Source organism: Pseudorca crassidens, chromosome 2, assembly GCF_039906515.1.
Source record: "Pseudorca crassidens isolate mPseCra1 chromosome 2, mPseCra1.hap1, whole genome shotgun sequence".
Taxonomy (NCBI): domain Eukaryota; kingdom Metazoa; phylum Chordata; class Mammalia; order Artiodactyla; family Delphinidae; genus Pseudorca; species Pseudorca crassidens.
Window position 1 is genome coordinate 142,375,675 of NC_090297.1, and position 16,877 is coordinate 142,392,551.

A 16,877-nucleotide genomic window follows, 5' to 3' on the forward strand; every position below is an offset into this window, starting at 1 on the left:
AGAAAAAAGCTTTAACCTGGTCTTGGTTCTTTTGACTCCTCGTTTGATTCCTTTCTGTTTACTTTATGCAGCTTTTAATGAAAGTATTTAAGAAAACGCAGTATTTCAGTCATTGTACAGGTAAAGAATTGGAAGTCTTAGCAATTTGTCATGGCTTGTGCATTTTACAGTCCTTTGGGAATCGATTTAGGAGTATGCCATGAGACTTCTAAAAACGTATAGCTTTTGAGTTGATAACACTCCTTCTTAAGAATCTAACCTAAAGAAAGGATCAGAGGTCTAGGCAAATCTTTTAGAACAATGGCAAAAAATCAGAACCAACCTAACATTTCAGCAATGGAGAATGATTACATAAATGTTGATCTAGCCCATGGAATATTATGTAACAGTTTAAACTTGTTTTTGAAAAATTTTTAGTAATATGGGAAAATAATAAGTAGGAATCAGACAAAAGAAAAATCTCAGTGTTGTACAATCCCAACTATGTAAACAAATTTAAAATACACTTAATTAAAAGAATTGGATAAAATATACAAAAGTTTTAAATTGATTTCTGGATGGGGACATTATGGGTGACTTTTATTTTTTCCTTTTAGTTTTCTGTGATTTCCAATTTTCTTTTTTTTTTTTTTTTTTTTTTTTGCGGTACGCGGGCCTCTCACTGTTGTGGCCTCTCCCGTTGCGGAGCACAGGCTCCGGACGCGCAGGCTCAGCGGCCATGGCTCACGGGCCCAGCCGCTCCGTGGCATGTGGGATCTTCCCGGACCGGGGCACGAACCCATGTCCCCTGCATCGGCAGGCGGACTCTCAACCACTGCGCCACCAGGGAAGCCCTCCAATTTTCTTATAATGAATTTATAATCAGAAAGTATTAAAGATTACTAAAAGTTTTAAAGTAGAAAAAGTGACATTTTGAACTCTAATAATTCAAAAGAATGAAAACTCATGCAAGTTCCAAGATTTAAGTGGTTTTAATCAGTTCTAACTTTGAGAAGGAATGCTTGATCCCAAGCAATTTTCTTTTTTTCCTTTTGCTTTTAGTCAAGGGATGATTATATATGATGCTGAAAGCCATGTGGTTAATGAGACAGTGTGCTAAATATCGATATTTATGAAGAGGACATAGATAGCAAATGTGCGTCTTACAGTATGATCTAATGATGAAAGACTGGGCTTGGAGGGAGTCTCTGCCACCTGATGGCTTTGGGACTGGTTATGTAGTCTACAGGTTATGTAGTCTCAGTTTTCTTATCTGTAAATAGGGATTTTGAGGATTAAATGATATGAGGCCTGCAAAAGTCTTAAGCCCAATTTTGGCACATAGTAATCACTCAGATAATGCTCTAGCTGAGATGATACATGATAGCTGATGTAATACTACTCCTGAAGGAGGACTTCTTCCAAATTGCCTTCATATAGAATTTAGAAGAGGCAGAGGTTAAGTGGTTTAAAATACCTTTTTCTGGTCTAATAAGATATTAATACTCCAAAGACTAAAGACAAAGTGGATGTTCTGCTGCCCCTTTCATCCTTCTGAGGATGGATGGAAATGCTCTGCACCTTTCTCCAAGCTTATATAAGCATAAACACGTGCAAGATGACTGGCTTTGCTTTGTCTTTCCCTTACGTATTACTCTGCAACTTTTCCAACAAGCCAGTAGTTACAGAATTTTTCATGGCTGTTGCTCTGAGTTCATAGGTTCAGATGTTATTAATGTTTTAATAACTGTATAATACCCCAAATAATGCGGCAATTGCAGAATTTATTTGGGTTGGGCTGTTCTTAGTTCCCACCCTCTACTACAGATGATGTTTACTGCAGCACCCTTATATGTAATCCTTAAGATTCATTGCTTTTATTTCCAATTAGTTTCCCCAAAGTGGCATTACTGAGTCAGAGTATGTGTTAATTATAGTGCAGAAGGATTTGGGGTTACAAAAGCTGTGTAAAACATTGTTGGTTCCTGCCCTCTTACAATCTAGTTGAAGAACAGATGCATTTATTTTCCCAGGAATTTCTTTCTCTTTCCTTTTCTTTTTTTCTTTTCTTTTTTTTTTTTTTTTTTGCTTATGTACAAAGATTTCAGTAAATGGTGTTTATTTCTAGGGAAATTTGAAATCCTTAACATTTTGAAACATAAGTATAAATCAAGAGAGCAAAGGGGGGCCTCTTGAATGAGATTTACTCTGTATAGTCTTCGCTGCATTTATTAGATATGTATTTGTTAGAAAGTGTACATGTGTACGTTTTTCAGTTTTTAAGAGCTAAACGTCCCACTTGAGAACTGAAGCACTTGACATTTGCCCTCCTAGTCCTTACCAGGCTCACGTCCCACAGGGCACAGACGTCCCCCATGCAGGGGGAGAGACAAGACGGACAGCGTCTTGTCTCTTGAGGCTCAGACTTGCTCCGCGAGATGCAGGCAGCTGAGCAGATCTTCAGGTTTGAGGTCACTGATGGTAACAGGAATCGTAGGATGAGAACAAATTGTTTTTACAACAGTGCAGCTACTCTGCTAGAGGTAGACAGATGCCTTTTCTTTGTACTGTTACTGAGAGCTACTTAGTACAACATAAGTTTTACCAAGTACCCACTTAAGGTGTGTGTATGTGTCTACCTACCAGGTAGGGGACAAAGAGAAGAAAGGACAGTTAGGATGGGTTTGCCGTGCATGTGTGTACGTAGTCTTCTTACATGAAGGGAGGTATGTGTCGCATGACCATCTATGTAGAAGCTTCGTTTTCTCCCATTAGTAATTAACATTTGGTTACATCAGTTGGGATTATGCAACTCTTTAACAGCTGACACTAGTTCATACCTGTTTTCATTCTTTCTCCCCCCGGAGTCAGCATCTTGGCTCTGAAGAAGTGATTGCATTATAACACTTTAGAACCCACTTGGTTGTATTCTTGACTCACTGGAGTGGTCATCTATCTGAAACCCACTAGGCACCCTGTCACGGTTCCCAATCAGTGGGACCTGTAGTTGCTTTTCATTCATGGTCTGTCTCCTTATGATGAATAGCCTTAACTTTAAACATTCTGTAACTATTGGCTTGTTGGAAAGCAAATTTTTTTCTCTTCTGGGACTTAGCAGGTACTTTGGGTTTCCTTGGGCTTCTGCAATATTTAGTGAAATAGCAACAATAATAAGGGCAGTGAGAGTAAACATACATAGTGCCGACCACATGCCAGGCGCCGACCACATGCCAGGCGCCAGCACCCTATATAGTAATAACTCCTATAAGTCCTCCAACAACTCTGTGTGTTGCAGGGGGACTCTTATCACCCCCATGTTATGAATGCAGAAAGTGAGGCAGCTGAGCCATGGTGATAGAGCTTATAAATGGCTTGTGCGTGGAAATTACTCCACATCGGGGAGAGGCTCACTGGTGGGGCTGGAGAAACCCAGGAACAAGACAGCGCCCCCAGGGAAGCCGGGCACTGGATGCACAGACCCAGGGGGAGAGAACTGGCAGAGATGCTTTGGCCCCCGCTTATGTTTGGAGAGGAAGTGACACAGATGAGTCCTCCCATCCGAAAGCCCTGGACTTGTGAGGGAAGTCGAGGGAACTCAGGGCAGGAAGGAAGCGGAGGAAAGGGAGGTGTGGAAACTTGGCCGAGGGACGTCACTTGCAGCAGCCTCTCACGAAGAGCCCCTCTCTTCATGGGCTTTGTGCCCTCAGGGCGCAAATCCCAGAGGAGGGTGAAGCAAGTTGAAGGTGTGTTTACCTTCAGCCAGTTTCTTTTGTTTTGACAAGTGAGTCCTTTGACCCGGCTGGAAAAACCTCTCCGGCTGCTCTTGCGATTGTTTCTGAAATTGGTTTTTGAAGAGGTTGTGTGTGACCTGCTAGGATTACCCACACTGGGCGGCACAGACCACAGACCAGGACTGTAGCAGGAAAGCCGTCTAGGTAAGAGGCATTGGGGGTGGCGGTGGTGTGACCTGAACAGGACCCTGATTCTTCTGCCGTGCCCTCTGGATATGACATCCTAGGGCTGAAGATGGGTCACCTGCCTCAGGATCCATCTCCACCGTAGCTGAGTCGAGTCCACTGTGGGTGCGCAGAGGCAGACTGCAGATGCCATGTCGCAGTCTTCCTTATAGAATGTGGTGGCTTGCTTTTGTCATTGTTATTTTTATATCACCAGGTCATGGTTTCCAACCCACTTTCCGGATATTATTAGAATGGTTCATTGAATAAGAACGTGGTGGGTCAGATAGTGTCATTAGTACCTAGCAAGTTCTTGGGCAAGTTCTTAACCTCTCCAGCCTCGATGCCCTAGTCTGTGAAATGGGGTATTAGGAACAGCCATCTCATAGGGCTTTTGGAGATAAAGCTCAGCAGGGTACCCCGGCATCGTATATCCCCTTTAAACATGGAGGTGCCCCTTGTTGCCTTCCTGGGGTTCTGACACATGCAGGAATCTCCTGTTCTGGTTCCGGGCTGTGATTAGCTCTGACATTCCAGGACACACATCACCATGGGTGTAGACACTGACAGAAGAAGGAACTGGAATTGAGAGTTGCAGATGCAACGGTCTCCCAAAGAAGGGTGGAGTCTCTTAGGACAAAGCATTCCTGGCATGAATAAACAGAGAAAGCTCATTTGAGGAGTAAGCCCGAGTCAGGTATTTGATACAGGTGATTATGCAAGTTGGACAGAGAAGAATCCCTTCTCTTAGGTCTGATTGATGGTTCTCTGTATTCTATCCAACTTGTCACTTTACCTACAAAACTTTTCCTGTCATCTTCTAAAAATGAAATTAAAAACTCCCACTCTCAATTTGATCTAGTTAAATACAAGTTTTATTTTGGAAGGGCAAGAGGGATTTAGGGTAGAGGGAAAAACCTGACCCTTTTTTCTGTAAAACACCTCTGCAGAGTGGGCACTGTTATACCAGGTTACTTTACAAAGTACCATTTAAGAAACACTTCTTTATTAAAAAAACAAACAAAAAACCCCCAACCAAACAACAAAAAAAACCTGCCAGCTTTTAAATACGGAAAATTTCAAGCACACACAAAACTGTGGAGAGTGGTATGAGCCCTGACATACCTGGCTCCCACCCTCAACAGCTGTCAACTCATGGCCAGCACTGCATCATCTGTAACCAAACCCCCTCCACCACTGTGCGCACAGTTCCCCCACCCCGTTCCTTTTAAGCAAATCCTGACGACGTATTATTTTATTTATATTCAAGATGTACTTTCAACGCCTTAAAGTTTTCAGTAACGTGAAAAATGGAAAATTTCACATTTTAAGGTCCTTCTTGTGGGAAGATCATGTCTCTCTAGAAACCTCAGAAAGCAGGGGGTGGGGAAATGATTTTTTGAAACATTTACCTGGGGGGCTTTTTCAACTCTGTGTTTTCCCAGAGTTGCCTTCTGCAGGCCTCTCCTCCCTCCATTCCCCTCCTTTCTCCCTTTTCTCCGCCCTCCCCTCCTCTCTCCCCCTCCCTTCCCTCTCCCCCAGTTAAAAATGGCAGTTCTTGCAATCAGTTCTTGAAACTGGTTTGCTTCTGAGTGTTAGAGCAGGAATAATAGATAGGGAACCACTTGCTTAGGGAAAAAAGTGATTCCAGGTGATGGAAGCTTTACCTCTCAAGAACCATTTTTTTTCTTGTTATTCTTAACCACCATGAATGGGACTGTTTAAAAATACATTCATTTTCTGCCTTCTTAACCGCCATGAATGGGACTGTTTAAAAATATATTCAGGGCTTCCCTGGTGGCGCAGTGGTTGAGAGTCCGCCTGCCGATGCAGGGGACACGGGTTCGTGCCCCGGTCGGGGAAGATCCCACATGCCGCGGAGCGGCTGGGCCCGTGAGCCATGGCCACTGAGCCTGCGCTTCCGGAGCCTGTGCTCCGCAACGGGAGAGGCCACAACAGTGAGAGGCCTGCGTACGGACAAAAAAAAAAAAAAAAATATATATATATATATATATATATATATATATATATATATATATTCATTTTCTGCCTTCTTAACCGGAGTCCGCTGGATGTTATTTAATCGTTCCCATTTACTACAGGGTGTTTTCAGTACAGCTTTCCATGCTGTGGAGGGCTTATTTTTACAGTTTACCTGTCACCTCTCTCATTGCCAATTTTGTGCCTTGTCAAGGTGCTTTTCCTTATCTAAAATCTGCTAAGGGCTAAGAAGCAAGGTATGTAAGGTTACAGTGAATGAACTATGAGGGTGTTTTTTGTTTCCCCAAGCAAAAGTGTATGTTGTCGGACTTAAGGGCTTTGTGATATATGAACGCTCAAAGGCAGTTTGGGCTCCATTTCCTGATTTTCAGTGATATTCTACATAGATGTTGCTGTGTAGCTACCTTTCATGTAGGTGAGGTATCCCTGTGATGGGGTTCTATAGCAGGCATCTTTCTTCTCACCTTAAATACAGCTTAAGAAAGGCTTGAAAGGTCAACCACATGGGTAGTGCCTGGGAATGTTGGGAAATGTGTTTTGGGACACATTTTTCTCCATCTCACCGTTGAACGTTTGAGAGTGAGTTAGTAGGAGAGAAATGAAGGAATTTTAAAAAGTGACCATTCTGTTTTTGTTGTTGTAGTTATTTAGCAACTAAAAGTTAGAGATGTGTGTTTTAGACCTTGCACAAAACTTTTACTTGGCTAAAAATAATTTGATATATGGGTATATATCAAATTTATAGTAGAAACTAATAGTCTGATTTTTCACCGGACGAAATGAACTTCCTGTCTGCTATTCTTTAAAGGGGGAATCAGAGAAGACATTTTCATCCCCTCTAGCCCTATCCTTTCCTAAAACTCTCCTTAGGAAAATGACATAGTATTTTTCAAAACTAAGCTGTGCCTTATGCAGGTTTGTACACAGGATGGGCTAGTGACATCAATTTTTCCTTTCTCACACCCAGACCAGGGTTACATAGTTCTGTGAGGTGTGCTTGGGAGTTGTAATAATATGGAATACTGGAAAAATTCCAGAGGCTGTTGGTAAATAAAGAAGGCAGCTGAACAGCAGTTAGCTTCTGCTAGTGATTTCAGAACTCATATTTAGGGGGAAAAAAAGTCAAGTATGTGTAATATAGCATGGGAAATCAAGAGAAAGTGTGATGACCATCTTGAAGATGTGGGTTTTAATTTCTGTCTTTCATTTTTCTAAAGACTGTACAGGTAAATCAATAAAGAAGATTAAGCTGTATTTGGTTGACATTATGAAAGATCTCTCTACTTTTAACCCAGCTTATTTAAAGATTTATTAAATCAGCCAAACACTTTTTTCTGTATTATGAGAAAGCTGTCTTTGCTTTGTGTTTTCAACTTGCAGGGTTTTCGTTGATATGTTTAGGAAAAAGAAGAGTACAGGGTACTGGAAATTCACAGCTGATTGTCAAAGATGGATATATACATATTAGAGGTTTGGGGAATCTGATGGGCTAGTCAGGAGAGGGTTTTAGAAGTGACTTTGAAGCTTTCTGTATGTTCTCTCTCACTGTTGGCCTATTCCATAAAAGGCCTTTAAGTGTGGTGTTTACCCAGCAAATATCCCAACGAATTGCTTTCGGCAGTCATGGGCACACTAGAATACTATCCAATCGGTAGTTCTGTAGTTTTCTCACAGAACTTCCAGGGGATATGGCATCTCTCTAGTCTTCGAGACCACCCCCAGGACAAGGCACATTAAAGGCTGGAGAAGGGAAACTTGGGTGGTGGGAATGTTCTTTTCAAAATCTGGGTAAAATTTTTTCCCCAAAAAGCACCAGTGAGCTGAATAACTTCTCATCCCATTTCTCCACAGTTTTAAGCCTCTCTTAAGCGCCTCCAAGTCAGTCCTATCTGAGGCTTCAGATTCCTCAAGTTTCACTGGGGTCACCTGGAGGCCCCTGTCCCACCTTGGTTTCAAAATCTCAACTATTTTTAGGATTCACTCTTTCTTTCATTGCAACAACAAATATTTATTTAGCTCTCTGCCATGTACAAAAGTCCACTTTAGGGTCACAGGAGACCACAGAGCTGAATCTGACAGAGAATCTGACACAGATCTTTCCCCTTAGGATTCTGATTGGGAACCAAGACACCTATGGGCGATTCTTCAGTGTGAGAGAGACTGGGATACGCTAGCAGCTGTAGAGACACAGCCTAGTGGATTATAGGACCGAAGGCAGTTTATTTATTTATTTATTTTTAATTAAATGTTAATTAAATGTTGCGGCATGTGGGATCCTTAGTTGCGGCTTGCGGATTCTTAGTTCCCTGACCAGGGATTGAACCCAGGCCCCCTGCATTGGGAGCATGGAATCTTAAGCACTGGACCTCCAGGGAAGTCCCCCAAAGGCAGTTTAGAATCAATTTTCTACCAAAAAAAAAAAAACCCCAAAAAGCCAGTTGCTGACACCAGACATTATACACATGTTATTGACTGAAATAAGGGATTAAGGAGAAGGCTACAGTCTTCTAACCCACTGAGAATGGGCTCATAATGGGACATTTCGTCGAATGACCAGTTCCTTTCTGCTCCAGATGTCAGTTGGGGGAATGACAAGGTAGCAGTTCTTGGAGAGTCCATGGTTCGTTTTACACTTGGTCAAGTTTCCCTGTGGAATTTTCGTTGTTTCATGTTAAACTCTATATTCTTTGTTTTGCCTTTTTTCTATTTAAAAGGCTTTGTCCACAGTAGGTGGCAAGGTACTCAAGTCCTTTTCACACCTGTTCTGCTATCCTTTGAGCAAACCCAGCTCACTGTGAGGGGCATAGGAAGGGAACACGCCCACACTTACTGAGCGCACCCCGGAAACATTTTCTCATTAACTCCTCACAAACTTGGGGTAGGGGTTATCTTTCCAGATGAGTAGACTGAGGCAGAGGTTATCTTTCCAGATGAGTAAACTGAGGATTAGTAACTGGGCACTCACTCCAGGCTTCTCTGGGTGAATCCAGTTCTCACACCAAGGTTTGTGAATGTTCTGTTCCCTGAGATTAAACTTTGGCTCTTAGAGAGAACCGCTCAGCTCAATTGCAGTTCTCCCTCCTCTCGTCACGTGAGTGTCTTTTTACCCCTAAATATATCCACTGGCATCTCCTAAAGCCATTCTCCTACGTAACCACAATTCCACTATTAAAAACAGAAGAAAATTAACCAGCATATGTTCGTATCATCTCATTTCTACTCTCTATTTCAGATTTCCCTGATGGTCTCATGTGTTTGATAACTATTTTTTTCCAACCTGGGTTTGCTTAAGGCTCACACATTGCATTTTGCTTTTATAACTCCGGAATTTCTCTTACTCTAGACCAACCTGCCTCCAATCCCTCCTGTTTAGCTCTCGTTTCAGGACACTGACTTTTAGAGGGACCAGACCAGTTTTCTTATAACCTTTTTGTTGACACTTTACCTGGCAAGTGTCTTGCAAATTGAAGATTTTAAAAGTTCTTTAAACCTAAAATAGGTATTTTCTAGGAGATGTGTTGCCAGATTGTCAGATGTTGCACCTGATATTTTCTGTAGCTAATATATTTTAAAAGAATCTTTATTTACAAAAATAAGGCAATTGTAAAATGTTAGAACAATTCAGAAATACAGTTGGCCCTTTGTATCCACAGGTTCTGCATCTGCGGATTCAACCAACCTTGGACTGAAAATATTTTTTAAAACAAAATTCCACAAAGTTCCAAAAAGCAAAACTTGAATTTGCCAAGCTGGCCAACTGTTTACATAGCATTTACATTGTATTAGGTATTATAAGTAATCTAGAGATGAATTAAAGTATACGAGATAGGTTCTTTGCAAACACTATGCCATTTTATATAAGAGACATGAGCATCCTCGAATTTTGGTATCTGCTGGGATCCTGGAACCAATCCCCCTGCGGATACAGAGGGATGACTATGTATGAAATATAAAATAAGAGTTCCGTTTGATACCATCACCATGTAGCCCTGAGATAACAGTCATTTTGGTGAAGTTATATATTTTTTCCCATTTATTTATTTATTATAAAAACTGATCATCTGTACACATTGTTGTGCAGTTTACTTTTTATCTCACTAACTGCATTGTGGATTGTGTCATGTCAAATATGTAGCTGAGATTGTGTTTCGTGGTGCCTGGGATAAAAGTGCACCAAGCCAGCCACATTCCTTCCTAGGTGTTCAAGGCGAGACACACCCGAATGTAAAGTGCCCGGCCCAGGATGAGAAATGTGACTTGTGCCCACAGAGCAAATATTTTTCTGTCTTTGAGGCTCTCTAGCTAATATAGGAGTTGAATCTTGGTGTCTTCTGCCCTGTGTTTTAGCAAGTTGATGGAATGTGGGAGTAGTAAACTCTTAAGGACTCTGTATTTAAATTCTGATACTCTTTTGTTTTTCTTTTCTGGGTGGGTCCCTCCATATTTTTTTCTGCAGATACCAGGAGATCATCAGGTTGGCCTACCTTGCAGGTAAACATGATACTCTGCCAACATAAAGTGATTTAGAAATGTTAATCTATTTTACCAAGCCCAAGTCTCTAGTATTTTAAGCCATCATAAAACACGTACCTGTCACGCTGAGGAATGTGCCGAGGGCAGGCATCAAAGAATGGCCGAGGGAGTCTCAGGAGTGTGTTTTACTGTGTTGTAGGATTGTGTCCTGACAGCCTCTGTGAGGCCGGGGGGTACTGACAAGGAGTGATTTCTAAATATTGAAGCCATTTAACTTATGAATGCAAGAATGCCTACAAGTAATTATTCCTGTTTGTCTATCCAAGTGTCAGGGCTCTCAGAGGTAATTCTGTGGATAAAGGGCATAAAGGCTGCCTGACTTAGGGAATCAAATTAACAGAACAATCATATGAGCGAGAGATAGTCCCTTGCACTTCATGGAGAACAGAAAGTTGAACAGAGAGACCGTGTGGACGTTTCTGGCTTCTTTGGAAGATAAGTTTAACGAGCCTCCCAGTGAGAGAATTGCTGGCACAGGGCGGAATGGTAAAGCCGCTTTTACTGTTGTTATTTTGTTCTCGTGTTGTCCACGGCAGTAATGTCATCACTGCCATTTGGTGGGACATCCGGGTGTCAGTAAATCTTGTTATTAGTAAGTTAAATTATCTGTAATTTGGTGATGGGCTTTTGCATCAAGAATTCTGTTAAGGAACAAAATGATTGTAGGGTGGTTCCCCACATCTGTCTAAATATCTGGTGAAAAAAGGATAGAGTTGTGATTTTAAGTGCATTAAAAAATTCATGTATTAATTTTTTTTGAAAAAAGAAAGTTGCTGAGTAGTTAATCATTAATTACTAATTTATAATTAGTTAATAATTAAATGCATATTCACTCCATTTGCTATCATCCAGTAATAAAGTAAATAAGAAAATAAGTATAAATATTAAAATAAGGGCTTCCCTGGTGGCACAGTGGTTGGGAGTCCGCCTGCCGATGCGGGGGACGTGGCCCGGTCGGGGAAGATCCCACATGCCGCGGAGCGGCTGGGCCCGTGAGCCGTGGCCGCTGGGCCTGCGTGTCCGGAGCCTGTGCTCCGCAGCGGGAGAGGCCGCAACAGGGAGAGGCCCGCGTATCGCAAAAAAAAAAAAAATTAAAATAAACGGAAATAATGTTAATGGAAGTAAAGAGGCAGTGTTACAAAGAGTGAGGAATAAGATAAGATTTTAAGTTCAGGATCAGGGAATTGCTTAAATCATTGAACCCCACTTTTTTCATCTCTAGAATAGAGATCGTACAATCGACACCCAGAGGGTTGTTAATGAGGCTGAAATGATATAATATATTTAGAAATTAAAAAAAAAGTTCAAATTCTACTCCTGCTTTCTTGAGCAGACAGGCTTGTACGATGAAAAAAAGCATGTGAATCGAAGTCACATAGACACTGGTGTGAATGCAGGCTTTGCCGTGTGCATTCTTAGTTGAGTTCTTTTAATCGCTCTGAGCGTCAGTTACTCTAGCCATAAAGTGGATCTTATCATATCACCCTTGTAAGGTAAGGTCAAGTGCAGGGGTTAGACCAAGGCGCTTGGGAGCAACAGAGTCTGCTGGCTCTTGAATCTGGACATTCATCTATCAGGGGCATATGCTTGTGTGTGTGGAATATGTGCCGCCTGGAGCTTCCCTTTCAGGTGATGACCTTGCTGCTGCTTTTCTGTTTGCAGCGACCCTCCAGAGCGCCACGCTGGGCATGGACGCCTTCTTCTGCACTTGGAGGAGCACGGGTGCTAGTGTCATCACCCAGTCACAAAGCTGCTAAGGCCGTCTCAGGGGCGTGGGCGTCAGGACAGGAGGGCAGCATCCGAGGGCCACAGAGCCATGCCTTTCGGCCTGAAGCTCCGCCGGACTCGGCGCTACAACGTCCTGAGCAAGAACTGCTTTGTCACCCGCATCCGCCTGTTGGACAGCAACGTTATCGAGTGCACGCTGTCTGTGGAGAGCACAGGGCAGGAGTGCCTGGAGGCGGTGGCCCAGAGGCTGGAGCTGCGGGAGGTAAGGGTGCAAGCATGGTGGGTGGATGCGCCGGAGCTCGACCCCAGGGACCAGCCACCTTCTCTTGGCACCTGCCCGGCTTTTCAGCCTCAGCCTGGTTTCGAAGCATCCTGTTATTCTTAGCGTGGCCTAGATCTTAACACCTTTCAGTGGATGCAGACACCTGCTCTGATGTTGTGAGAAGCAGGGACACCCCCTAGAGTTTGCACGGGGCACGGGCTGGGGGTGGCAGCACCCCTTTGCTTTCAGCCCATGAGGAGGTCGTAAGGAGACTCTCCTCCCCGAAACCCTTTACTCTCGAAAAAAAACCTAGGGGTGAAACAGGAATAAAGACACAGACTTACTAGAGAATGGACTTGAGGCTATGGGGAGGGGGAAGGGTAAACGGTGACAAAGCAATAAAGAGGCATGGACATGTATACACTACCAAACGTAAGGTAGATAGCTAGTGGGAAGCAGCCGCATAGCACAGGGAGATCAGCTCGGTGCTGTGTGACCGCCTGGAGGGGTGGGATAGGGAGGGTGGGAGGGAGGGTGATGCAAGCGGGAAGAGATATGGGAACATATGTATATATATAACTGATTCATTTTGTTGTGAAGCTGAAACTAACATACCATTGTAAAGCAGTTATGCTCCAATAAAGATGTTTAAAAAAAAAAAAACAACAACAATCAAGTGGGTAGCTGGGGTTTTGGCATTCCGGCTCCATATCAAGGAGAAAACCACATAAGCGGTGGATGCAGCTGCTTTTTTGTTTGTTTCCATATTTTCCTCTTCAAAGAGGGAAAAGAGGGGAAAAAAGAAAGAGCATTTAAAGTGAGCATGACCAGTGAGGCTTTTTTTGTGGGAGCTTGTAAAATGGGGGTTTTGTTTCTTTTAAGATTCCTCATGACCTTGTTTTCTTTGGGCTTTAAGCAAACCCAGGGTTCACCATTAAGACAGTCACGTTATCTCTCTTTAGAAGAGATTCTTAGAGCAATGTGCCCTTTGTAACCAGCAAGCCCTGCCTTTTTTTTTCAGTCTTACAGACATTTAGGACAAGGGACTTTTGAGAGAAACCCCCTCAAGCATTTGTGTCTTGGGAGCATATCGCATGTGGCGTATGGGCTGGTAGGTAAGGGGGTGTGGTTGAAAGGTTGCCAGTGCTGAAATGACGGCAGACCCCTGAGAGTCAAGCCTTCCCGAGGGCAAGGAAGAGCTCTGTGATTGTCCTGGGCCCTGTGACACCATTGCCCAGTTCTCAGGGTGATGCAGAAGAGGGGAGCGGTCCCTATTGAAAGTGATCTTATTTGATCTCTTTGCTCACCTCTCAGGATCCACCCTCTTTCCATTTGCACAAAGGAGTTGGGGTCAAGGAAGGTCTTCCTCTCCGCTTGGCATCTTCCACAGGCTGCCTCTTATCCTCTGGGGGACGGTTTCACCTGAGCACTTCTGTTTCCTACTGGTCTTCGTGTTTATACTTTGGTTTCAGTGTTCAGGCCTTCCTTTGACATTTATCTTCCTGCGGAGGAGACTGTCCTGCCCAACAGGTATATGGAGCTTGGTAGCTAGCACAATAAACATGTGAAATGTTCTCACCTTGCTGGTTGATAGTTGGCTCTTTTTTGCTTCTTGGTAGCACATTGGGGTGCACATATTTAAACATATGTGTGTGTATCGGCATAAAGGAAAAACCTTGATGCTGTCGTCAGTTGGTCAAGAGGCTGGTCTAAATTCTCATAAAAATTTTCATTATAGATCATTTGAAAATATATGCAGTGGTTTTACTTTTGAATATTCCCAGTAACTTAAATGAGAACAACTAAATATTCTTTGCATGCATTAGAAGCAGTATAGTATGTGGTTAAGTAGTTATAAGTGCAGACTTTGGAGTCTTAAACTTGAGTCAGGTTATGGTTCTGTCACTTACTAGGTAACCTTGGAAAAGTTACTGAACTTCTCTGGAAATCAGTTTTCTCAGTAATAAAATGGGAATAGTGATACTCACCTCACTTACCTTACAGGGCTGTTGTAAATATTAGAAGAGATATAGTATGGCAAATGCATAGGGCTGTGTCTAATAATGTATAATTGTTCCAATTTGAGAGTTTTGAAAAACATTTTTTCGTTAAAGAAAATACTGAATAACTGCAATGTTCCAGACACTGTTTGGGGACTTGGTGAAACTAAGATAAATAAGTTGTAATTTTTCCTTCAAGATATGCACAGACTAATAGAGGAATCCAGCATGTAAAAACCAGCTAAGACTGAATGTGATCCACACTAAATACAATGCAGGGGCTGGCCTGAAAGGCAGTGGCTCTCCTTAGAGTTGTGCAGTGCACGGCCTGCTCCACTGAACACCGCAGCCCTAGCTAGGGGAGAGGAAGCCTCAGTGAAATATGAACAGAGCCCTTGCATTTTGAACAGGGACTTGAAGGATGCCCAGGAGTTCAGTAGGTGGAAAAGAAGGCAGGTCATTCTGGGCATGGGGAGAAGGCATCTCTGTGAATCACCAGGTAAAGCCAGAGTGTAAGGTGCAAAGTGAGGGGCGTCTGGAGATGTGTATGATAATAATAATTAAGTTCCAGCAGAGTACTGTTTCTCTCAGTGAGAGGGCAAAGGTCAACCCTGGATTATCCCACAACTGGGTCGTCACAAAGGACAAAGCAGCGAAGTCCAGATTCTACCGTCAACGTGTGTTGCAGGGTGATTGATCTTCTAATGCTAAGATGGGGTTTGCGTTTAATGTTGGCTTTATTTTGACGTGCTCTAAACAGGTGCATCCACATTAGAACACATCACTTTCTCTTTTGGTTTTATGCTTTCATTCTGTGACAGATCACATTGAAGGTATTGGCCTTTTGTGAAACAGTCCTATAGAAAGTCCTCTTGAATCGAAGGATGAGACAGAGCAATGTAATACTTTGTTCTTCATTTGCCCAGACACACCTCAAGGAGGAATGCATGCCCCACCCAAGAGCGGAGGGGAGGGTGTGAACACAGGGTCTGCCACACTCACTTGACTTTGGATGTGGGTCATTTTTCAAATAGGGCTGATGGTGCTTTAGAGAAGAAAGAAAAAATGCATCTAAGATACAATGAATTGTTTAGTCTTTATGAAGTGTTGGAAAGTAGAGTGTGGTGAATTTTTGGCTTTGCCATTAGAAGTGTTCTGTAGTTTAGGTGTACCCTAAACTTGACGGTAGATTTATATTAGGAAAGGAAAACTAATTTTGATTTAATTTTTGATCTATGTTAATTACAATTTATGTTTTATTAGATAACTTAAAAATAGATTGTAGGGAATTCCCTGGCAGTCCAGTGCTTAGGACTCCATGCTTCCATTGCAGGACACAGGCTCCATCCCTGGTTGGGGAACTAAGATCCCATAAGCTGCACGGTGCGGCCAAAAAAAAAAAAAATTGTATTTTTTGAGGCAGTTTTAGGTTTATAGCAAAACTGAGTGGAAAGCACAGAGAGTCCCTTATCCCTCCTGTCCCCTCCCCACCAGGCACCCCCACTCTTGACACCCCGCACCAGAGTGGTCCATTTGTACAGTCAATGAACCCACATTAACACATCATATGCTCAAAGTCCATAGTGTATGTTAGGGTTCACTCTTGGTAGTGTACATTTTGTGGATTTTGACAAACGTATAATGACGTGTGTCCATATGGTAAACTCTTTTTTTAATGTAATAAACTGATTTCTTAAACAAATGTTATATGCAAACATGAATTGAAAAGTATACATGTTTCAGCGTTAAACACATATTCCTCTACCAACAGAATGAAATGTCACCCTGAGTCACCTTGGGTCACCAGAGGTCTCAGTTGACTCTCTGCTAGTATTTGACCGTGTCCTGTATGACTTTATCCTCCTGTTACTGAACGCAGGTTCATGTGCTCGATGCAGTGAGGCCAAACAAACCGAAACGTCCAAGTTTGGAGCAAAGAAAGGTTTATTGCAAGGGCCAAGCAAAGGGAACAGGTGGATCGTGCTCAGAAATCCCTGAACTGATAATGCTAAATGTTTTCAGGGTCAAATTTGGTTTTGAATACACAGCTGTGCTGCCATTTCATATGGCATCCAGAGTGCCCAGGCCTGGCTTAGTTAGCAGAAACAGTCATCCCCTGGGGAAGCAGAATATGCCAGGGTCCCTGCTCCCAGAAACCCTGGAGTTGGGAGAATAGGAAAAACAAGAAACAAAACAAAGAGAACAGCCTGTGCCGAGGTACAGAAACAGGAAAGAACATGGAATTTTCAGGGAAGGGCAGAGTGCAGTTTGCACAGATTTGTGTGTGTGTGTGTGTGTGTGTGTGTGTGTGTGTGTGTAGGGGTAATGGAGGGGAGGATAGGAGTGTGGGTAGGTAGGTGGAGTCTGCTTTTGAAGGGTTTGATGTACCTGGCTAAGGAGTTTTAACTAGATCCAGTA

General features: G+C 42.8%; 1 protein-coding gene across 2 annotated transcripts in view; it reads left to right on the top strand.

The window, feature by feature from the left end:
- Positions 1-16,877, top strand: part of PTPN14 (protein tyrosine phosphatase non-receptor type 14) — a 173,303-nt gene that overhangs the window by 52,693 nt on the left and 103,733 nt on the right. For both annotated transcript variants that reach the window (XM_067728967.1, XM_067728966.1), the window contains one exon: positions 12,132-12,459. In XM_067728967.1, the coding sequence (XP_067585068.1) occupies positions 12,286-12,459 (174 nt within the window). In that variant the 5' untranslated portion in view covers positions 12,132-12,285. The remainder of the gene's footprint in view (positions 1-12,131; positions 12,460-16,877) is intronic.